General features: G+C 39.0%; 1 protein-coding gene across 1 annotated transcript; it reads right to left on the reverse strand.

Annotated features, from left to right (window-relative positions):
* Positions 1-3,900: 3,900 nt before the first annotated feature.
* Positions 3,901-24,067, reverse strand: GYG2 (glycogenin 2). Its single transcript, XM_071455177.1, has 9 exons — positions 23,928-24,067; positions 18,056-18,197; positions 16,547-16,721; positions 15,156-15,318; positions 14,527-14,653; positions 13,403-13,625; positions 11,050-11,190; positions 9,231-9,341; positions 3,901-7,515 (listed from the first exon to the last, which is right to left on the reverse strand). Exons 1-9 carry the CDS (start codon positions 23,932-23,934, stop codon positions 7,354-7,356), a joined length of 1,251 nt encoding a protein of 416 aa, XP_071311278.1. The 5' UTR covers positions 23,935-24,067; the 3' UTR covers positions 3,901-7,353.
* Between the last annotated feature and the right edge of the window lie 1,094 nt (positions 24,068-25,161).

The raw sequence follows: 25,161 nt of genomic DNA on the forward strand, positions 1-25,161 counted from the left end.
CAGAAGAGACAAGAAGGCCCATAGCAAGTCTCTCTCTCAGCTCCTGAGCTGCCCCAGCAGATCCCTTTCACCAGCTTTGGGACAAAAGAGTATGCATGTCTGGCTATGCACCCTGTGCAGTGTTTCAGGGAACATCCTGATTTACACCTTGGTGTGCTAGTTTGGGGTGTAGTGAGTCACTGCTGTTTAAACAGCATAGGTTGTAACCATGATGCAGCACCAAATGCAAGTCTCTAAATAGCTGACCAGGCAGTTCTCCAGGTTATTTGCCATTTCACCTTTTCTCTAAAAGGTCAACAAGAAAGTTATGTGGAGAACATTTCACACAAATCATGGAGCATGCATGAAAATTAACTGATTGGATGTTCAATGTCACACTTAACAGAAGCATTCAAAAAAATGTTTGTTCTCACTTCCTGATAGTGTTTAAATTTGCACCAGCATTGCTACACACTTGTCAGATTTGACACTTCTCTGTGGCTGACAGGGACTGAAACCAGAGCAGCTGCATTTCACGCAGGGAGAAAAGATCATAAAAAGACCACACATTTTAAAGCCAGTTTGGCTGATTCAGAGATGGAGGACAAATCCTACTACTCAGTGGGGAACAAAGCCAAAAGCTCTCAAGACAGCCAGCTCAGTGGCAGCTACATTATCAGTTAAGTACAAGGATAAGTTTTTTCTCAGTTCACTTCACTGGCTTCCCCACAAACCCACTCCAATCCTTAGGTTAAATATCAGGAAAAAGTTTTTCACACAGAAGTTGGTTGAGCACTGGAACGGGTTCCCCATGCAAGTGGTCACAGCACAAAGCCTATCTGAATTCAAAGAGCATTGGAGCAATGCTCTTGGGCCTATGGTGTGACTCTTGGGATGTCCTGCACAGGGCCAGGAGGTAGACCCAGTGATCATACTGGGTCCTTTCCAACTCAGCATGTTTTAAGATTTACACACAAGAACATGCCCAGTCCCACATGAGGCCATGATGAGAGCACTTACCAGGGGGTGGGATGGTGTTCAAGCACCCACTCAGCATGCAAGCATAGACCCAAACTTCAGGAAGCCAGACTAGGAAGGCCAGTACATCAGCAAGACCCAGAACTCAACCTCTAAACACAGTGTGAAAAAAAATCACCCTGTATAAATGTAAACATTAAACATTGGTCTAACTTCTCATTTTCCCGAAAATTAAATTTGCTGAACTGCTGTATAGAGTCAGATGCTAAGGAGTCACATAGATACCCATGTTGCCTTTCTGACATCCAAACAGATGATTTTATCTCGGCTGGCATCTGTGGAAAACCAGAGGCACTTTCAAGCAGGAGGAGGTGAAATTAGGGCTGGCAGCATAGAGAACCTGCTTTTGTCAACAGTTAGGACACCTCAGCCAGGCACAAGGAAAAGTGCTTTTCCCACACAGAGAGGGAGAGGGCAGACAATGCACACAGAGGATCTGCAGGCAAGAAGGAGAGCAAAGCAACAGGAAATTGCTGAATTGGAAGCATGTCACTTCAAAAAACAGAGAGGACAGGAGCGAAAACTATTTTCCCCCCTAAGTTCCTTTCACTGTCTAAAGCTAAATGTATCTTAAAATGTACAAATTTTGAGGAGACAGTGGTAAGCAGGAAAAGGAAGTTAATTATTTTATGTGTTTCATGCAGATCCTAGCTATGGATTAGTTGCAAATCTTTCTGTCTGTATACACTTTAACAAGGACATGTAAGCTCTGCAGAAGCTGTTTGTCTGATCTTCTGGCAAATGTATATTCCCCATAAAGCAGATGAACCTAATATCACACTCAAGCTGTCCTCATGAGCCCTTTCATGTAAAATGCACTTACAGGTACAAACTCTGTCACAAAACCTTCTTGAATAACACTGGAAGGAAGAAATTCTTAATTCAGTTCCGTGGGTTTTCTTGAAAAATCATCTATAATGATATTTTTCAAAATATATTAATATAAGAATAAAACCTAAATTGTATGTTTTCTCCCTTCTTTTCTCATGGTTTCTCCCTTTGTAGCAAGGCACAAGGACTACATAAAATGGCCTGCTAGGAAAACCTATTGGCCAGACAACTGGCCAATATCCAAGCCATACAAGAATGTGCCTACACGTGGTTTAATATAGACACCATAGAGAGGGAAGTATTACTTTGTAGCAAATGAAGTTTGTTTTACTGAAAGAGCTGTGGCTGTACTGTGTAAATATTTGACATTCATGTTGTATGAAGCTGACTTCCACTTTACTCCTTTGATCATTATTAAATGACATTTGGAATTGTTGCATTAGACTGACTCAACAGAGTAATTGTCAAGTCTCACAAGAGTGAGACAATAAGCTTCTAAGAAGCCTCACTTCACCGTGTTTAAATATTAGACACATTGCTCTGCTCCCTGCTGGGACTCAAGGGAATGCCAGCACACAGATCACAAGAGCCCATCCTCTAAGGATGCAAAATAGTTGTGTAACAAATAAACTGAGAAAAGCAATTTGAGCTCAAAATTTATCCAGCTTGAAATTCTCTCTGAGTATATTTGAGAGGCATTTATATAAATGACCAAGGAGTAACAAAAAACCTTTTGCTCATGACAGATTTTAGGTTAATATACACATATACAGGCATATATATAGTGTTGAACTCAATACAACACTGGAAGATTTTTGTAGGATGTTTTGATTGTAATGTTACATCTAATCAACTCTATTAAAAAGACTCAGATTTATTCAAAATCTTGTTTCTCATTAATTACCCTTCTACAACATAACTAAGATTTTTTGAATGCCAGACTAGAAATGGCAACTCTTCATGTTGAGATAAATGGGATTAGTAGAGGATCCAAACAACCCTGGCTTCTGCTCTGCCATTTCTATAAAAGCTGTAAGTAAAAGGTTTGGAAACAGAAAGAATTTATGGAGGATTGAAAAGAAAAAAAAAGCCTCTAAACGAAACAAAACAAAACAGGTACCCATCCATGACATGCAATTAGTTCTGTTCCAAGTACTTAATCCTGTGAGAAGGCTCTGAAAATCTTATTGCTCTAAAATAAACAAATTATCTGGTTTATGTATTTGTCATTGTTCAGAATGATGCACAGTGCCATAAAATTGAACAAACACTTCTCCAAGGCAGTTAAATGTTATGCCATCCTGAAAAGTATTAAAATAATCACAACTAAGAGACTGGCTGTCTTGGAATTTTAGGGTTTTTATACCTCCAGTTTGTTGAAGTTGAAAGGCTTCTCACAACAGAGTAAAATGCAAGAAAAAAATTCTGGCAACTGTATTTTTTCCCCTTTATTAATATAACTCTCAGTTTTCTAGCAATTATTATTTATAAGTTTAAGTCAATTATTATCACTGTATTTTTTAGCTACCTTTGCTATAATTATGGCATGATGTTATTACAAAATGAAAGTTTATACGAGAATGTAAAATATAACTTGAGTGTCACAGCTTTTAATTTTTAGCACAAAATAAACTATTTATGAGCCACTCATCTTAGCATGAACAAAATTTGAGCTGAAACATTTTGCAACCAATATGCTGACAATGCAGACTACTTCAGTGAGCAGTCTTAACTGACACATATTTTTGGAGGCTATTTAAAAATTTACTACTATGCATTTAATCTCATTTATTGGGTTGATAAAAAAGCAACCAAACAAACCAAAAACCCCAAACCAACAAAAGTTCATACCACAGAAATAAAATCCCAAAATAATAAAAAAAACCCTGGGGGGGAACTGGAATGTGAGATTTGAATTAATGAGATATGAATTAAGAAAACAGGTCCATTTAATGTTATGTTCAAAGTCATGGGAATCAAAACAGTTTAGATTAGGAAAGCAAAAGAATTATCAGATCCATTAAGAAATAAATAAACAGACTGCAGACTTACTAGTGAGAATCGAGCTGTTTATAGGAGCACACAAAAGTCCTGAGCACCTGCTACTAACCCAGCCTCCCAATCATGGATAGAAAAATCAAGGTGAAGAAAACCAAACAAAACAAAGCATTTTTTCAAGTACCAGCTTTAGAACAACCATGGCTGTGAGCTGACTGAGATAGAGAGACAAAGAAAACTTATTTCCCAAGAACAACCCAGATGGAAATGTCCTCACAAAACACTAGACAGTAAATAAAATGATATTTAAAGAAAACCAATCTCCTTTTCCTGTAGGCAAGAAAAGTTCATTAACCCACACGTCTAAAATTTTCAAGAATTTTCCTTGTGGCACACCCACACTATCTCCTTCTTATACATGAAGAGCACCCAATAAAATTGTTGTATGGAAAATAAAAGCTGTGAATACCTCCAGGCACATGACAGAAGAATTAGCATGTTTTGTTTTAAACACAAGTTGTCCTCTCTAAATACAAAGCCTACTCCACAACTGTAAGTCACAGTCTAGCCTTGTTCAAAGATGAATAGTGCCACCAAAAAGCTTACACTTCTTAACTTTCTTTACCCTCAAAATATTTGAGGCTATACCACACTTTAATGTGGAAAAAAAGATCCAGGTGCAGCTTGGTAGGTTTTTATTTCTCAAGACACATTTTGACTTAGCAAAGCTCAGCACTGTGGTTCATGGGCACATGCAGCCCATAACACCCCTGAGACCTGCCTGTGACCCAGGAGCTCAGAACTGATGGCCATAAAAGCCCAGAATGCTGCCTGAAGCACAGAACTGGATTCACATACAAAATTCTCCCTTTTCACACCCTGGTGGCAACAGTTGTGTGCTAGAAGCCATTGCAACACTACATTACCAGTAAGTAGTTCAATTTTTCATGTGTGAAGACAGGACACAAAAATTAGGGCAGGGCTCTTAACAGCTATACTTTTCCATGAAATACAATAAACCAACTACTGTTTGCTAACTCAAGAGATTCTAAACATTATAATTATGTACGTCTTTAGAAGTAATTATTACTGTCAACTTTTAATTCTGCTCAGCAGGTAATGCTAATGTCTCAAAAGCAATTCAATAAAATTAAAAAATAAATTAAAGTAACTAGCTATTCACAATTAATATTCCCTGGCATCATGTAAACAACCTATAGCTCTTCATTGTCTGTTAAGCACATGACTTCATATGTCTTTTCCATTTCTTTTATTTCCATTACATTATTGTACTACAATTCTTTGCAAAACATTGTATAAGCCACACAGAGTACCATTGTACATATTAACAGTTTGAAATGTACTCAATGACACATTTGACTAAATTCTTATGCCTATTTTTAAAACTTTTCAGTTACTGATTTCACATCAGTAATTTTTCTTCCATGATCTAATCAATGTACCAAATAAGATCTAGTAGTTAATATAAAATATTCAGCTGCATGAAGCATGAGTTCACATTGCTGGCCACAGCTTTACATACTTTTCAAAAGCTGTTAGGAGCATATTAGCAGCAATGTTCATAAAACAGAGGACTTTCTCAGAAGTGCACAAGGATGTCTAAGAAACAGGGATAACCAAATGCCACATGAGTAAGGGCACACTGCAGCTGCTGCACTGGGCCACAGCACCAAGAGGTAGAACACACCCACCTGTGTTAAAGTGTGAGGGTCACCTACCCAGAAACACAGGATAGAGAGGGTGCCAGGGTTAGGCAGAGGGAGAATTGTTCTCAATTTCTCTGCTGCCCCTAAACACCTAACTGGATCTAGAAGCTTGTGTTCAACAGACACACCAGTGGTATTCCCATTTAAGAGTTTAAGGATAAATGAGAACTAGGTAAAATCAGAAATATCCTACAAAAATGAAAGAAAATTCACTAATGTGAATATTAGGAAGTAATTCAAAGATACTCAAAGATTTTTCTTTCTTCTTTTAGGGGACCTTTTGACTCTTTCATTCTTTTCCTGATTTGTGCATTTATTCCTTGCCCTACCCTCTCATCCTTTTTGATGGGAGGAAAAAGAAACAAAATTTTCTTCTTCCCTCCTATCCTGCTATCCATTTTTCCTGCTAGCACCTATGCATAATGGTACATCATAGCTTTTAGACAGAATTCCCAAGAAATTTCATTAGGTATCTCTCTGCCAAAATTTGTGATGTATTTAGACCAAAACTTTGCAAGCCCTGCAACATCACTGCAGAAGTCTTATTCCAATATTGAGTGAGGTAACAAACAACTGTCAAGTCTATTATTATGTTAGCATAAATGTTAAGACTCTTTTTAAAAAGTTTTTTGCTTTGAAAAAAAATTTTACTTGTTTGTTAAAGTAAACTCACTGAGATAAGTCAAACTTGAGTACACAAATACACAAAACACTCTCCTGTAAGTGTCCTTAATATAATGCAGTCTCATCAGTAGTTTTCTTTCCTGGAATTTGGAATTCAGAGATTTATTGGTTCCCACACACAGCTATTGTTAAAAGATCTTCAAAGGGCCTGTTTACTAAAATGAGTGCCAATCTTGTTTTCAGTTGCACTCAAATTGCCTGCAGTATGGGGCAACAATGCTAAGTCAAAGAGGGCCTTTATCAGCTGCAGTTTGAAGTACTGTAAACAAATTTATAAAAAGCACCAGAAGGTTTACACCATGCTGTCAGCATTTCTTCTTCTGACCACACAACTCAGAATATGCAACTAAAGCTTACAATATTTAAAAAAAGCATCAGTATCCTATAGCAACAATATAAAAGGTTAACATACATTATCAATCTGTCCTAAAGAGTTTTAAACCATGCTTCCTCACACTAGTTATAGACCTAAGCAGCTGCCTATAACTGGGTAAAGCATGCACTAGTGATTTCAGATGAAGTCTGAAGTTCCTCTAATCCTAAATGTGTTTAAATTAAAAAGCTTTGTTGCAGACTCCTAGGAGGTCGGGATTTCATCACTTCCTTCTCGTATTGAAATCTACATCATGGTCACCCTTGAAGGTGTTAATTTGGTTTCAAGAATAAGTTCTTTTTATTTAGATACTTTATAGCAACTTCTGAATGTACTTTGGGAGTGATCTCAGTTTGGGAGAAGTTCAATTTCCAAAACAATCTCAACTTCCAACATGTTTCCTACACATGACTGTTTCTGCAGATGGGGTGCATCAGGGAAGAGTGATAAATACATGAGAGTTTATACTCAGAAGGTACCATTCATTATTCTTTAGAAGGCACTGCGTAAGAACAATGAAGATGAGACACATATAACAACAAAGTTGAGGCACATTTATCAGTTAAAAACCAAGATTCTGTATCTGTTAAGGTCCCCCAAAAATGTATGAGGATCAATAATCACCTCTAACTGGTGTCACCTAAACTGGTTAAGACAGCCAAGTATTCAATAATTGCATTTATAAAGAAATCTATCATTATGAGCATAACAGTACACCCTGTCTTAGTGTAAAAATGCATCCAACTTCTTTTTGATATGTTCAAAAGCATCTTTCCCCATATAGTCCATGCGCCCTTCCTCCCACTTTCTCCGTTCATCTTCTGGAGTTGGTTTTGCTGGTTTGAAGTGAATAGACAGCTCTGAAACAAAATGTGCAACCTCATTCTGTGGAAAGAAGAAGAGTGGGAAAACAGTCATCTGGTTTTTCTTATTTCAATACTGTGATGCTAAACCTTAAATGGTAAACTTCTGCTGTACACTCCCAGTTAAAACAATGAAATAAACAATATTCAAATGTTCACTCCTGTTTTGATAATGTGACCTCATTTTCTTATGGTTTTACTACTTTCCATGGCATCTTTGAACATACCAAACATTTATTTTACTGATCTTAACTCAGATCTTGGCATACTTGGCAACAATACAATGACAATATTACAAATACTGCCTGGTTAGAATAGAATATCTGCTACAAGGAAGAATTCATAATTTATGTGTTCAAATCTTGTCTCCAAAAGCTTCCATGTGAACATACATTTCTAGAATTTTTGGTAATTAGTTTTATTTGAACTCCAGTGAAATCAGTATTATTTAGCAGATGTGAGGCACATTGTTTAATAAATTAATTCAAAATATGGATACTATTCATTATACCAACAGCTAGTTCATTTTGAATGACACTCCAAAATTGTAAATGCTGGTTCAAAGTCAAGTCATCATAGGTTCAGAAATGCAAGACACATTATTAGTGATAATTTCTACCACGTAAAAGGAAAACTGTGTCCCCAGTTGACCAATGCCAGCAAAAAAAGCAGCATCCCAACAATTATAACCTGTAATAAAGATGAGATATAACAAGAACCAATCAAGGCAGCCACTAAAAACCTTCTTTCAGTAGTACTCAAAGAGGGTCACAGGAAAACAACCCATCTCATGTTGTAAACAAAACTGAAATCATCAAGAACAGCTTTCTAGTGAAGTCTTCACAAATTCAAGGTAAAAACGTTTCAAAATAGAATTTAATGGGCAGGAATCAATGTCTTAAACTGCCTAAATGCCCTGGACTATCCATTGCATCTGCCAGTCTGGGGCAGATAAAGCATAGGACTTGTGGAAGGCAAGGTAAGGTATTTCACACAAGCAACATGCAGTAAGGTGTCAAGATTACTTTATCATTGGCAAGTTTTATAAACAGCTGTGGAAGCCCTTAAGAAGATGACCAGAATCATAATGTTTTTAGAAATTAAGAATTTTACCTAGGGCCCAAACACTCCTGGCTGCTTTTGTTTCTCAGTCTTTAAGTATTTCACTACAGTGCTTCACAATTGCACCAAAACCCTCATTGGGAAAACAGCTGTGTGGTGAACCTTACAAATCCTTGACACCTTGTCAACCCCATCCACACCAAGTCTGCCTCTGTTGTCACACTGCCCACATGTACAAGTGTCCATAAATGCAGTGCAAGTCCACAAAGGAAAGCCTGGTCACTCAGGCTCCTGCACATTCCCTTTCCACTTGCTTGGAAACATCACTTCAGCAGGTAAAAAACCCACAACAAAAGAAAATATAAAAGAACTAACTAACACAAAATACCCACAGCTTTGCTTGTGTTAGTATTGGAGAACTAAAATTACACCATGTATTGATTACTCAGGGGTTAGCACAGGAAAATACACATTTAAACCTCAAAGTTTTGAAAAGAGAACTAGAAAGGGATCACAACACAGTATTGGAAACAGTTAAGGAATAACATGGCTAAAAGATTAAGGAATTTATTTGCACATTGCATTGTAATTAGTTGAGCTTTCCTAAAATTATGTTGGCAGCAAAGATGCACATGCAGTTATCAATAGATGTTGAATGCACAAAGCTACATGTACCATTTCTGAGGTTTCCTGAAGTGCAGGTTGCAATGCAGGTTGTTCTGAAGGTCTGTCAGGCTCAGAGGGACGGACATTAGAATCTCTTGGTTCGACTTCATGTACAGGTTGCTAAAATACAGCCAGTGAGGTTTTATTAGGGGAATATTTTCTCACAATTTCCTTTTAACAAGAATTTGTACAATACAATACAACCACTTTCAGTCTTGGGGGAGGTAAAGCAATGGATGGGAGGGAAGCAAAGAGGCACATTATCACCAAGGAGAAAATTCATGTCACCCAGCTTTAGTATCAAAAATGGCATTGAATCAAAGCTCCTACTACAATCCATCTAGGAAAGTACCTCCAGAGGGCAGCTCATCTCATCCTAAAACAGGTTCAAAGTGGCTGTCATTTTTCAGTGACTACACATACAGCCTGGGAAACAAGCTTACCATTCATGAGGCCAAACTTCAACAAGAAAAATCTCATTTCAGGATTATAGCTTGCTCTCACATAAACTTTTTATATGTATGAAATAACAGAACAAAGTATTTCAAAACAGAGGTAAAATAGATTGCCCAAAAAATATTGTCCCAAATATTTGCTTTTGACAGATAGCAAAACATAAATGAGTAGACAGATCCCATTCTAAAGTCTTTTCCCCTAAAACAATTTCACAAGTATATTGAAGCTGGGCAACAAAAAGTGGAATGATGGTATTCTTAAGTAAGAAGGGAACCAAGCCATTACTTTCCAATTAATATGGTCTTCTGATAAGCTAATCCTAGTAATCAAAATACCAATAGAAATTGAAATTTTAATGAAACTGCTTTAGGTAAAAATTATGATTTTTTTTACCCCAAACAAACATCTTGATAACGTGTCCCTATTTAGTTTGAGCCTTTCCAATGAAATCAGATGCATAAGGCACACAATAAAATACATCCTTTGCAAATAAATTAATCTTAAGTTATGGAACTGTAAGGTTTGCGATTTTCCTTCAGCTCCTTCACACTCGGACAGGAAAGGGAAGAAGGGGAGGACGAGGGCGAATGGGAAAGGAAAATTACAGTTTTACTTTATAGAGTAACAACAGGCTAAAGAAATGAAGGGAAGAACATCTTGAAAGTTGTCTTCATCATTCTAGAGCAGAGTTCACAAATTACAATACAGATGACATTAGAACACTAATTTTTATTTTCTCCCAGTTGTACCATGGGGTAATAGGGTATATCATGCAATATGTAATGAACTTACACCTGCAGAGGCATTGTGCTTATTATGTCCAACTTAATTCCTGCATCAAATAAGGAGATTCAGTGCAACAGAAACACACAAATACAAGAGAAGTGACAAAAGTAACAGAAAGACTGCAATATTCATTAGTGGATTTTTTTAAGGCTCTCCTTGTTGCTCAAGTCACAGAAATTTGAGAAACAGTTTTCTGGGCCAACACTTGTGCGAAAAAACTTTCTACAGAAGAATGATAGAAAGGATTCTAGTTTTAAATATATTAATTCACAAAGCATTAATATTCAAAATATTACTTTGGTAGCAGATTTTTTTTATATTACATTTAATTATGTACTTAACAACTTTGAATAAACAACCTCTTCCTAAAATGCAAAGCAAACTCTTTCAACTTCCAGACACATCATACACGCATAACTAAAGATTAAAGAAAATAAATAGGCTTTAGATTATTTTTAATGCTAGTGAGAAAATTCAATAGCTACAGCCAAATTGAAGATATGATCTTCCAAATCAGAAAGCATCTCCTTTTAGTATATAATTTGACTTTGTTTCTGCATATAATAATAACAAACAACACACTCACAGCTTTGAAGGCGAGTTCCTCGGGTGAGTATGCTGTGGGATTTACTTCACTTGTCTGCTCTGGGAGCTCAGGCTTTTGTAGAGAACTGGCCACATAAGGACTGACCTTCTTCAGGGTAACTTCAACTCCATTGAAAGCGTGCTAATGAAAACAAGAACATCTCACCACTGAAATACAACTTTTCAGGATGGGAATAACTTATTTACAACAGTTGCACTTCCTTAGAGGGTTCTCATCATTAAAGGAATAACTTAATAAATGTAAAAAAAGTAAATAAATGCAAAAAAAGTATATGGTCCTAGATTTAGAGCATGCTGCAGTTTAGGTTTTTGTTTTTTGCATTCATGAGCACACCAGCATCATGAGGTAAATCTAACAGGTATTTCCACCTTCATTTACCATAGTGGAAATATTTTTTTAATACGCAGTGCCTTAAAAATTAAAGCATGCATCTTAAAGTATAAGATCAAAAACTAACCACTCCTTCCTCTGCTTTCCAATTTGTCATGAGGTTAACAAACCAAATTATTCTCTGGGGCTTTGATGGTAAATATTCAACTGATCTTAAGGGGATTATGCAATTAGTTCAATTATGTTAATAATTTAATATTATAAGGCATTAAGAAAATATTTACATATGCATAAATGGGATCTAATTTGTAATGCCTGGATACAAAATTAAAAATTGTACTTCTACACATTTCTTTATGCTACTGGTTTCTAAGAAATCATCTATTTATAAACAGATTATTTTTATTCTATTCATGAAAAGCATACTGCTGCATATTCTTTGGAAAAAAAAAAGGATAAAGAGATCAATAAATGTTTGATGACATAGAAGTACCGTACATATCATCTTAAATGCAATTAACACTGCTTTTGCAAACCTGATTTATTTGTTATGACCTCATGAAACAAGTTATAATGTAGTACTGAAAAGGTACATTTTATTACAGATCAAGACCTAGTTATATGGTCTGTATCAATTTAGCTACAAGAAAAACAGAAGTCTGTTTGTTTCATGGGCCAGGTTATCTCTTCTCTGGCTAATTTGTATCATATTCTGCACATACATTACCATAAAAACTTTATCAATTAAGAAGATGGCTGCAGGATATCCTGGGAAAGCAGATAATACAAGAAATCCTTCTTAAATGGCTACTTTGGTCACTTCTACTACCAACCCAACAGATAGTAAGTTTTCCCACACATATTGGGATTACACAGCAAGGTTTTGGTAGCAGGGTGATTCCAGGAGTAGCTTCTGTAAGAAGCTGCTAGAAGCTTCCCCCAAACCCAGTGGAGCCAATGACAGCTGGCTCCAAAAAGCCCATCAGTGATGGTGGTAGTGCCTTTGGGATAAGACTTAAGAAGGAGGAGGAAGGAGTTTCCTTGCAACTGGACAACTGCAGACAGAGGAGTGAGAATATGTGTGAGCTACAACCCTGCATGCACTAGGGTCACTGAAGAATTAAGGCGAGGAGGTGCTCCAGGTGCCAGAGCAGAGATAACCCTGCATCCCATGCTGCATCAGGGTGTCCTTCTGCAGCCCATGGAGGTCCCTGGTGGAGCACAGATCCACCTGCACCCCACGGTGGAACCCACACCACAGCAAGTGGATGTCTGAAGGAGGCTGTGACCCCATGGAAAGCCCATGATGGAGCAGGCTCCTGGCAGCACCACTGGACCTATGAAGAGAGGAGCCTGCAGTGGAGTAGGTTTGCTGGCAGGACTTGTGACCCCATGGGGACCCACACTGGGACAGGCAGTCCCTGAGGGACTGCATCTCACAGCTCATGGGATGGATTCATGTTGGAAAAGTCCATGGAGGACTGTCTCCCATGGAAGGGACTCCACAGCTGGAGCAGGGAAGGAGTGTGAGGAATCCCTGAGGTGGAAGGAGCAGCAGAGACAACATGAAATGAACTGACCACAGTCCTCATTCCCCATCCCTGTGTGCCATTGGTGGGGGGGAGTCAGAGAAAACAGGGAGTAAATTGAATCCAGGAAGAAGTGAAGGATGGCAGTAGGTGTTTCAAATTTGGGGTTATTTCTCCTTACTCTGACTTGATTGGTAATAAATTTAATTAATTTCCTGAAGTTCAGCCTGTTTCACCTTTGATGATACCTGGTGAGAGATCTCTCCCTGTCCTTATCCAGACTCATGAGTCTTTCCTTACATTTTCTCTCCCCTCCCCTGTCCATCTTAGGAGCAGAGTGATAGAGTGGCTTGGGTGGGCACTTGGAATCCAGCCAGAATCAGCCCAACACATCATATAATTTCTTCCTCTACCAATTTTCAGAATTTTTGGTTTAAATTCCAACATATTCCCACTAACTCCTTATCAGTTACCTTGCATTCCTCAGATTCTGATTCTTCCATCTTTTGAAGTTTTTCCAACAAAGGCAATATACTGGCACTGTATATATTCCACCAGAGGGCAAGGAATGACAGCTGATGAGAAGATCCAGATGTGGTACCATCCTGCATAACTCTCTTTGTTTGAAGGTTGTATTTGTAGTTCCAGGGCTTTGTTGCTCCCAAGAAATGAACAACTTTGGCATCTCTACCAAAACTGTAGAGATCAAATATATAGGTCTATACCTAAAATATTTCTTAGCTTATATTAACTCCTAGAAGAAACATGCTTACTGACAGGTGAGGTAATTTAACATTTTGCAACAGCAACACATTTGAGATTATATGTATTAATATTTTGTTTCTATCTTCCTGGTTTAATTAATCTTGTTTAAAATACAGAAAACAAAAAGTTACATTGCCATTTGCTTCCAGCTGCTAATTCTAGTAGAAAAGTTCATGAAGGAAACTGACAGTCTCATGCAGTACTATTTCCAGTCTTCCTTCATGCTCTAGTCACAAAAAAAATACATATTACTCCAAATATTTAATCACCAAAATTGGGTATTACTGATCCCATATTAAAATTTACTAATAAATACACTGGCCTAAGTTCATCTTCCAATAAGAGTGTATTGTGCAACTGGAACAGAAATTCATGACACCCTAAATCTAACTTGCCTTTTACCAGATAAGATTCTCAATTGCATTGTCTGGAATCATATAATTAGTAGCACAAATTTCATTTCATAGAACTAAGGAACTAAGGAATGGCTCAAAAAAATTCAAGCAATGCCAATTGCTTCTCTAAGAAGTTACTTAAGAATAAAGGAACGAGCTTAAAAGAAAACTTGTCAGAACCTAATGCCAAAGTAATTACATTTTGTCAAAGTGAAAGAAGCTTCTTTGAAAGAACATAAAAGAAAGTGTAGCCAACTCTGGGACTCTCTCTGTGTCCAGACATTCACATTAAATTTAAGCTTCTCTTGCATGGTTTCTACAGAAGATCATTTGTGATACTGTAATTTATAATTAACAGAATATGCCATTATTAGTCTCTCTTACAAAAGGATGTTCTTTAACAAACTACAGAGGTTTACAGAAGTGTTGTTACTTACTGATTGAAAGCAGGAACATAGGTGTATACAGAGCTGCTGCTCAAGTTATAGAGGAAAGGCAAGTGTTTGCCAATATCTGCTGTTGCCCAGTTGCTGAAGAAGCTGTTCAACAAGCCTTGATCACCTCCTAAAGAATACATAAAACAGTATTACCATAACATGTGTACACTCAAATTTGTATCAAAATTTGGATGGGAGTGAGACTAGGGACTGAGATTGGTGTGTTCATGGGACTCCAACTTGGACTTGAAAATATGGCCATGTGAGCATGTACAAGTGAATAATACCTGATTCACTCACTGCAAGCTCAGTGTAAATAAAGTCCTATTGTAATATAAGAAGAGAGGAGTAGTGTTTGGTCTCCCTCCGAGCAAAAGACTGAAGATCAGGTGTGTTTCTCTCTCCTAAGCCAGACAGCAAAATTAACCTAGCAAGACTCAGACACAATGTCCCTTCACTGCCCTTTTCTGGGAAGGCCAGTCCAGAGTAAGTCAGCAGGTCTTAAATACAGTCTAAGAAGCAAAGTTCTTGAATTCTTACATAGAGCCCAGAGAACTCCTGCCTTCCTCTATTCTGCCTGATAGCATGGAAACTGTCTGGCATTTCATTCCTTACGCCTTGCCCCTTACCATCAAAGCTGCCGTGCTCAGCAGCAAACTGGAGCAGCAGGTTGTAAGTCTTCAGGGAGGGCTGGAACACAAACACACCACTATTGAAGCAGTCAGGCCAGCCAGAATCAGGAGCTGCAGAAAACTCTTCTCGATCAAACAACTCATCAACGTTGCAAAGTACCTTATGGAAAGTAGGAAAAGAGAAAAAGATGCTAGAATAAATGTTTGTCTAGAGCAAGAATTGTCAAATTAGTACCAATGGAGTAAATTGAAAGTTTGGCCAAGTACATGGCTTGCAGAGCATAAAAGCAGTGCCATTGTAAAATATGCTAGAGATCAGAACCTCTCTTTTTGATATAATAAGGCAACATTAATTGTGATTCTCCATGATTTCTCTGATAAAATGCAAAGCACGTGAAATTATTTCATGAAGCTGGGAGAACATCCAAAGTCTCTTTAAATATGATACCAAGAAAACACACAATTTCCTACTTTCTTAACTCACCTTTCCATGGTCCATTATTTTTGATAACTACAACAGAACTGAATGAAAATTGGGAATCTAAATCATTTTAGTAAGCAACAGACTGACTAAACAGTAGTAGAAAAACTTGCTGCCAGTTTTCTGATACAACTTAAGTTCAGAGATTTGCTTTTCTGTTTTCTTTTAAGCTTCACAAGGAAGTGGGAAAATCAGTCGGGTTAAAGCAGAGATCAAGTTTGTGGAAAGACAGCTGTGCAGTCAGTGAAAGTCAGGACCTCCACCTTTCACAGCCACTGTGAAAAACAGGAGAAATTTTTTTACAAATAAAATTACTTAATTGAATTTTTAAAAAGGACAAGAATTTGCCTTCCTCCTGTAACATTAGTGTAAAGCAAGAAATCATAAGCCTTCCTCCTCAAGAAGAATAACTTAATTTGGTTTCTAATTCAAATACAATCCTACTAAATTAAAATGTATCCCAGTCTTTCAGAAGCACAAGGGAAGGCTGAAATGATTGTCCTCACCAAACTTATGAACATTTTTATCTCCATACATCTAAAAAATTTAAAAAAAAATAATGTCTGGAATTTCTTTTTCTTTTAAATCCTTATTTTAAAACTACCTTCCTGACAGAATAGTTCCAAACAAAAATATGTGAGAGAGATCTATTTTAAACTTCTGTCAGAAGACTGAGTACATAGAGCTTGTGATCTCTTTTGAGGACAGTGCTACTCTCCAAAGTGAATTTATTTTTATGCAGCCAGCACAACTGTGAGAATTGCTAAAATGTGCCAGGATGGAGCTCCTGCGACCTTGTGACCGCCAGCAAATCTGGTCACTTCACAGGCCTGAAGGCTGCCTGGCAAGGAAGCATCCCACAGTCAGAGACAGACACAAATGTTTCCATGGCGCCCTCTCCACTCACCAAAGTGTCTGCATCCATGAAGACACATTTGCTGTAATGAGTAAGAGTCCAACAATGAAGCTTAGTGAAGGTTACACCCAGTTCTGGCCTCTGCATCAGAGCCAAATGGACTGAGTCAGCGCTGTCAAGCACACCCACCTCGATCACCTCATCAAATACGCTGCTGAGGACTGACCTACCAGAGACAGCAGTGGAGAGAAAGAAGGGGATTTAGACAAGTTCATCAGAGTTCACTTCAGGCATGACAACAGTGACACACAGCATGACATTAATTATGACAATAACCAAAGCTAGATTGATTGCTTATATAAGAAGTCAGAAGTGAAAAGTCTTTGGAAAAAGCATACTGAAGAGGCAGCTATCAGGCCATAAAACATTGTCTTCTCCACTATGGGGGCCAGCACATCTCAAAAGTGAGAGCTGCTGTTTGAAGGAAAAAACAATCCTTATTCTAGTCACTTATTTCCTATGGAAACACCAACAGAAATTAAAGCAGCTTTCATCCTGCACAACTGATTCCAAAGAACAGCACCATACCGTGTTCCCTCTGCATTTTACAAGATGAGACATGCCAGCACACTCATTTGTACCTACTGTGACCAAGTAAACACTGCTTCAAAACTGCACCTTTTATAAGGTGTACTTGCTCACCATATATACTTCCTCACTACTATGTAGCATCTCAAATGAGACTTTAGGCTAAACATTTTATTTTTCTATGCATGTATTTTATGGGAATGCTATAGGTAACACCAAAGTAGCTAATTTTCCTTCAAGGAGCAAGAAAAAAAGTATTTAAAACACAGTTAATTTACTTACACTATGCTATTATAATCAAAGAAACATTGTCAATGTCTCACAAACACAGAAAAAGAAAACCTGTTCTGTTCAAAATCTAGGTTTCGGGATCATTTGCTTTTGCCTGATTGATCTTCAAGGAACCGGAAATAACTGGCAAAGAACTAAATGAACAGATTATTAGAAGTTTATTTCAGTGATCTGCTTTCTTTTTTTTTTTTTTTTAATGTTATCCTTGATTTAAAATACATAATATAAACTCTTTTCTTCCCACTCAATGGACATGAAAAGAATTACAGACTTAGTATTCACCTATGCATCAAATGGATACAGTATTCCCTCAGGAAGGTTACAATGGTCTGACAAGGTCCATACTTCAAAAGTCTGTGAAAACAGATTTTTGTGCATCCAGTCATAGCAAAAATATGAAAATTTATTTCTTGAGCCAGATGCATTGCAAATACATTCACATAGCATACAGAAAACAGGAGCTTGCACACTTCCTAAGACATAGCAGAACTAAGAGTTTAAATTGCTATGGCATGGCATGTCTTTTTGTATCACAGTCCTCCAAATAACAGGGCTTGAGTTCAGATTTAATAAGATTTCTGTAAATGCTGTTCTGCAGTGCCTGTAGAATCACAACAAAAATTGCAATGCTGTTGCTTATTCTTCCACTCTTTAAATCTTCAAATGCTCATTAATACTTACCTCATCCCACTGGAAACCTCTGGAGTAATTAGAACTGCCAATTTTCTGGATGTCCTATGATTCCTCAAGGACTGTCCAAGAACAAGAGCGCCTTGACAGTACACATCATCAGTAGCAAGGGTCACAAAGGCTTGATCTGTTACTGCAAAAAAGTACTCAGAAGAGTCACTTTACAACTTTAATGTAAGCTCTTTTAGCTTGCTCTCTCCTCTTCCAGATAAACAACAGTCTGTGGCTTATAACAACCACACTGTGCTAATAACAACCATTCCTGTGATGAGACTCCCCCCAAAAGTCACAATTGAATAGAAAACCCAGTGAATGTGAGTGCAGAATGTATGTTTCTGATTTTTATTATTTTTGTTTGCCTGATTTACACAATAGCAGGTATAAATTTTTTGCACTAGCCTTAAATAGATAATTCCCTAGGTCTTACTGCCAAAACACAATGTCAATCAAAAAAGCTGATCTGTACATATTTAGATTTTATATTTAACAAACATAGTATAATACAACCAATAAGGAAAATGTTCTTGTTTATACAGTGCCAAAAGCTAAGGAAAAGAACAAGATGCTGAGTATTAGCCAGAAATGTTCTTTCCATAATGCCATTGAATCAACCCAATCTTATTTTTGCTCTGCCTTTCCTTGTGCTGGGGTACCTGGTGCTGACTGAACAAGTGCAGAGAATTTCCTATCACGATCAGTACACCTCCCAGGAGCTGAGAATCCCTACCTCAAGTAACTCCAGGGAATTTAGGAGTGTTCCTTATTGTCAGGAAACACATGAGGAAACAAGTTACAATAAAAAAGAAAGCAACCTACACTCCTACATAACAGGAGAAAATGTATTTTGTAAAGACACCACACCCATGGCAGGATCATAAGGGGCTGCTTCTGCAGCTGTGCCCCATGATATTACCACCACTGTCAGAGCTCTTCTGGGGAGGACCTATAACTCAGCAAGGTGAACAACCTCCTTGGAGCAGAAGGATGATACACTCTAGGCTGCAAAATTAACCAGAACAAGATGAGCAGGTCACAGAGATGAAGGGAATTCCACTGAGCTCGACTGAAACTTCAATAAACACTTGTGTTGAAATACTTGTTTAGAACCACCATCATCTTAACGGACAGGCAATTGCATTAAATAAATTAAAACAACCAAACAATACTAACATAAACAACCTGTCATACAGTTTCCAGGGCCTGTGAGAAACACCAGGAAAGAATCTCACAGAGCTAGATGCAGAGAACTCAACAAATGACCTCATGGCTGCCTCAGCCAGAGGCTGACAAAATGAGTGAGTTCTAGCCCCTAACCATCATCAAGGTATGCAGTAAAGTATGGCTGATGTTCACAATAAGCTAACAGATATTAAGCATTTTTATTTTTCACATCCTCCAAATCCAGAATGAAACACAGGCCTACTGGTGTGCTGCCTTTCCCCCCCCCCACTTTTTGCCCTTTTTCACTCATCTCCAGCCAGCCATCTTCATCTCAAGCACACATACTTTACATTTGCTGACACTGCCACACATCTCTGCACCTCAGGAGAATCCCAGTAAGTGTGAGACTTGGCCAAAAAAAACCCAAACCATCCAACCAAACTTGAAATAGTTTGCATAGCCCACAGCTGAGCAAACTCCAGTAACATTTCTAATTGCAATTTCCAGACAAAGCAAATGAAGAATTGAACTTTCAAATGTCCCATTATAATAACAGCTCAAGCAAGTTACAGGTGTTCCAGAAATCAGTGAATAAGGAGTTGCTTTAAAACAACAGATGTGAAGTAAACTGCTCCTATAGCAGTTTCCCAGAGGGTTAAAGGAATAAATATAAGCATCCCTAAAAATCAATGTAAACCAGAAAACCGCTGAAAGCTACTTCAGCAAGAAAATTACTCTGAAAAGATGCAAAAGATCAGGAAAGCAAAGCACTTTTGTGTTAGGCAACAAGCATCTTCAGCCAAAGAAAGGTAATAAAATAACTCCTGAGATGAATGTGGGAGTTATGTTAATATAAAAAAAAACAAATTGTGAAATGAGTGGGAGTTCCTATCTTGAAATACTGTTTTAAAAAACAACCACAAAACTGGACACAATCTTCACATGGCTTTTGCAAATTCTTTTGGCTACAGAAGCTGAATCTTTACTTAAGTAATACATAGAAAAATACACAAACTACTCATTAAATGGTTCAGCAAATTGGTATGGAAAATTACCATGTCCTCCAAATGCTTTTGTGCCCTGTCCCTGTGTGGTCATAACCCCAAGAAAGCAAACTGCCAAACAACTGCTGCTTCTAAGAAACTCTTGCTGATCCCTCACAAAGAACAGAAGCTGCCTGTTTTGAGAATCAGATGTAGGATACCTGTTACAGCCTTCTTAATACAGTGAACCATCATAGAGATAATTGAATAGATTATCAAACTATTGACTGAAAATATTTAACATTAAAATATTTCTGGTACTAAGAGAGAAGCAAATCCTAATGATTTTAAAATCATAAAGGGGCATCACTTATTCATTAAGGATCCATTGGGGGATTAATATAAAAATATTTTATCATTACCTTTCCTTTCATCTAATCCTTGCTTTCAAGAAAGGAGTGTTATTTGTCTTGCTTTGTTTATAAAATTCTTTGGAATATAGCCTAATTAACAAACAGTTTATTTTTATAACTGAAAGTAAGGGTCAGGTTTTCATATACATGTTTGGAAGTAAATGGTTTTCCTGAAAGTTTCCATTTAGCTGATATATTAAATCTACTGTACACAAAGTTTCACTCACTGACTTTAAAAGAGCAAAAATTCTTTAAGTTTAAAAGCCAGAGGCACATATAGTTAAATTCATTGCAACTGTTTTTTGGTTTGGTGGTCTTTCTGGTTTTTAGGGTTTTTTAGGGATTTTTTTGGTTGTTTTGTTTGTTTGGTTTGGTTTTTAGTTTGTTTTTTTTAAGTGTCAAGGAGACATTAAGCATAACCTTATTTCTTTGTGCTGAATAAGATTTTTTATGGACAACACCTACTCTTCAGGGTATTAAGTTTTCAGGTAAATTTGTTTTCAAGTTGGAGATTCTTATGGCTAACAAAATACCACTGGCTATCACTGAACTATGAGAAAAGAAAGTGTATTTTTAGAATCCCATTAAAACCCTGTCATATGAATTTATAAATCTGCTCATTTCTCTTGTCTGGATTACCACAAAGCACATGATGATGCAAATTAAGAAATCATTATCATCAGTAGTGGCTCCTCACTTTTATCACCTAACAATACTTTCTTAGAACAAAACAAGGATCTTCAAGGAATTAACTTGCTGAGTTATTCTACAACCTGCTCTGCAGCTACACAAAAGAGACAGCAAAAGTAATGTGAACCACTACAGTCAGGGTGATCTTAGGTGGAACTTGTAACAGCTTTTTTAGCCAAGATCACCAACTTTTTATGCTACTTATTCATAGTAGTACCTCTGACACTGCCAGAGGCAAAATTCTTTGACAGGTGTGGAAACTAATTCTAGGGAACCTAAGAGCTTTATTTAGAATACCAACAGAGCAAGCAGACAGGGTGGTGCTCACTTTCATGTTCAAAGAGGAAAAGAGGATTAAAAAACACCAGATACCCCTTTTGAGACTCAGGAGTGACTGATAATAGCACGCTCTGAGTGACCCAAGTTCCAACTTCAAGACAAGTTTAAGTAGGGTAGGGAGGTTTTTTCCATAATCCATTAGACATAGCTTTTAAATAATATTTTTCTATTTCTTCTGATAGACAGAGGAAGCATAAATTTAGTCTAGCTGTAACTCCTAATGTAACAATTCAAATTTGCCAAGCTGCCCACTGCAAAATGGCAACAGGAGACCAGACACTCCTATGTTACGTTTTTTCTGTAAGAACATTCTAAGTTGCACATTGTCATCTTGTGCATAAAAACAAGAGCAGATAAATCAATAGCTAAAAGCTTCCAACAGGCTGGTTATGTCCCCAGTGCCTCCTGCCATTCCTACTAACCAACACTGTACAACTGCTTTCCTAAATTCCTCCCTGATGCCATCTGTTGCTCTCTTGTCACCTCCCCCCTTCTACTCCAGAGACAATCTGCAGGACTGCAGGCTGCAGCCTCCACCTGTACCCACTGAGCACAGCACCTCTCTCAAATCCCAGGTGACAGTGACACAGCTCCAAATCACAGCATGTTTCCTGACACCAATTCTGTCACTCCCTCTCCTGCACAAGGACTCTGTGGATCTTCCCCCAGAAGGACCATGAAGGTGTGTTAGATTGCCAAAAAAGAGAACACAGGCTGTAGGCTTCTCACTTCTCTGGCCTAGCACAGCCATATCCTGGAACAGAAATCTCTGCTCCTCCTGACACCCACAACCTTATAAGCAATCCAGAAGTATTTTGTTATAAGTAGAAAACATGAACAATAGTGTCAGACAATAACCTGAGTCAGAGCCCTATCAAAAATTATTATGCAAGTTTCCAGCAGAGAGGGAATTCTTGCTCTAGTACACAAATGAGAGCTGGCAGTTTTAATTCCCATGCTTTCTTAGATCTAACAGTAGAAACACTGATGTTACTAATGAATATAAACAACAAACACTTTACAAAGACCTTTTTATAACAGAATTTAAATTGACATTCAGTGGTATACAAAATTTCTCTTGGCCTAATGAAGTTCTGCCTCATCCAAAAACAAATTCTCTCTTATCTTCTATTAAAACACTGCTGAATTTTAGTAGGCAGGATTACTGCTCTTGTGTTGGAAGACCACTTGATTCCAGTTCTTTTTAGCTTTTATTATGTGTCTTTCAGTTAAGAACTATTGCATTCTACTTCAAGACTCTGCAGCATTGTTATTCAACAGATGGTAAATGATCCTCATGAAAACTCAAATGCAACAGTATCATAAGATGCAAACAAGCATAATACATAACACCCAAAACAGTAATACAAATTTTCACAGTTTGAAAATTTGTAATAATTGGTAATAATTATTAGAAATAATTACTTAAGCAATCTAGAGGCAGCACAGGGAATTTTATGGTACATATCAAATTAGATGTTTCCAGTCTTTCCACACCTTCCCTTCAACCAAGAGAAAAAAAAACCAAAAAAAAAACCAAAAAAACCCAAAAAAAACCCCCAAAAAAACCAAAAAACTGAAACAAACAAACAAACAAAAAAACCTCGACCAAACAAAATCACAATGCTCTAATCCTTTCATTTGCAGATTCACTTTCTGCATCTTCCCAGTGCTGAAGTGCTACATACATGAATTCAAACTCGGCATCATTCAGTCCACATGACTGACACCCTTCAAATGGCTCAAGAAACCAAGATCTGTGGGAGCTGCTGCTCTCAAAAATGAGAAAAAAGGAAAAAAAGTTGAGTATGCTTAAGAACCAGAACAGCACCTGCAGCTACCCCCTGTGATTACCCTAAAACTAGTACCTCATGGCTTTAAGGATAACTGACTCAGACCAATACCACTGCTGTGTAAGAAGGGGGGTGATAAAGGTTTCTCTGACTCTGCCCTAGACTGGGACAGCCAGCCCCAGCCTGTCACCCTGGGGATCCACCAGGACAGCACACACAGACCTAAGCAGGCCAAGCTGTACATACAGGCAGAATACATAAATGAGTTCACCTATTTCACCCCATCACCCAGACAGTTAAAATCCTCCCCTGGAGCTGCTCATTACAGCACAGCACTCTGCTGATAAGAAAGCAGCAGGGACCCTCTCCCGCACCGGGATGTGAGAAGGGCAAAGCCCCGGGGGGCTCCAGGCTGCGCTCTCGATCGTTCCCGAGAGCTGCTCAGGGCAAGCCGGGCGGGGCCCTGCGGGCCGGGGGTACTCACCGGACATGCTGGGCAGGCGGGGGCCGGCTGGGCTGGGCTGGGCAGGGCTCGGACCGGACAGCGGCGCCCACCGTTCCTGCCGCCTCACCTGCGGGCGGGGGGGCCGCTAAACCGCACAATGGGATTAGCCTCCTTCTGCTGGAGGCACCGGCAGGTGAATTACATTCGCAGGGACTCCTGCGCAGCAGCAGAGAAAAGGCATTAGCGGCGGAGAGCATGGCGGGGGGGTTGGTACGATCCACTCCGCCCCCGCTGCGCTCCGGGCGCCGGCTTTGCTGTGAGGGGGGCCCGCTCCCGCCGCCTGCTCCGTGCCCCGCAGCGCTCCGCTCCCGGGAGGGCACGGCCCGGAGCTCGGCCCGGCACCGCAGCCCGATACGGGCACGGCCCGGAGCTCGGCCCGGCACTTCGCCCTGGACAGGCACAGCCCAGAGGTCAGCCCGATACGGGCACAGCCCGGCTGGAGCTCGGCCGGCTCCGCAGCCCGACACAGGCACAGCCCGGCTGGAGCTTGGCCCGACTCCGCAGCCCGACACGGGCACAGCCCGACTCCGCAGCCCAACACGGGCCCCGCTCCGGGCGCGGCACTCCCACTCCCCGGGATGGGAGAGACCCTCGCTCCCCTTCCTCCAGTTCCCTCCCGTCCCTGCCCCGATGCCCTGGGTGCCCTCCGGGTCTCAGCCGCTGCGACAAAGCCTCCCTTGTCACGCACGCGCTTCCCGAGAGGAAGGGACACGGGTTGGGGAGACTCCGCCACGCAGCGCCCAGAGGAAAACACCAACCTCTATGAAGGAGCGTGGAAAAAGGTCTCAGAGCATGAGTACGATGATTCCAGCGCGGCATGCGGTCACTCAGATACACGGGATTCACCATGAATGAAGGGGGTCTGCCCCTAACTCCCTGGGGCCATCGTATCCCTTACGGATACTCACAGTCTGATCCCTTGTCACCCAGATAAGCAAAGAGATGTTTCCAGTGTCAGGAAGCTCATGCTATTCAGAGGGCTCTAAATATTTTCACAAGTGCGTAAATAAATGCATATTTATTTGCACCACATGCTTTTGCCACTAGCTTAGAAGTCATGTAACTGTGATGTAATTCAGCCATACTATGTCTCTGCAAAGTAATTCTAGGCTGATGTGGTTTAGCCGAGGCATTTTTATTCCAAAATCTGCCGTGAACATCAGTATATATGTAGTAGAGGTAAACAACTTTCAGGTAATGTGCCACTGAAAAA

This window comes from Agelaius tricolor, unplaced genomic scaffold (genome assembly GCF_023055355.1).
Source record: "Agelaius tricolor isolate 1412-34295 unplaced genomic scaffold, bAgeTri1.0.p SCAF_45, whole genome shotgun sequence".
Taxonomy (NCBI): Eukaryota; Metazoa; Chordata; class Aves; order Passeriformes; family Icteridae; genus Agelaius; species Agelaius tricolor.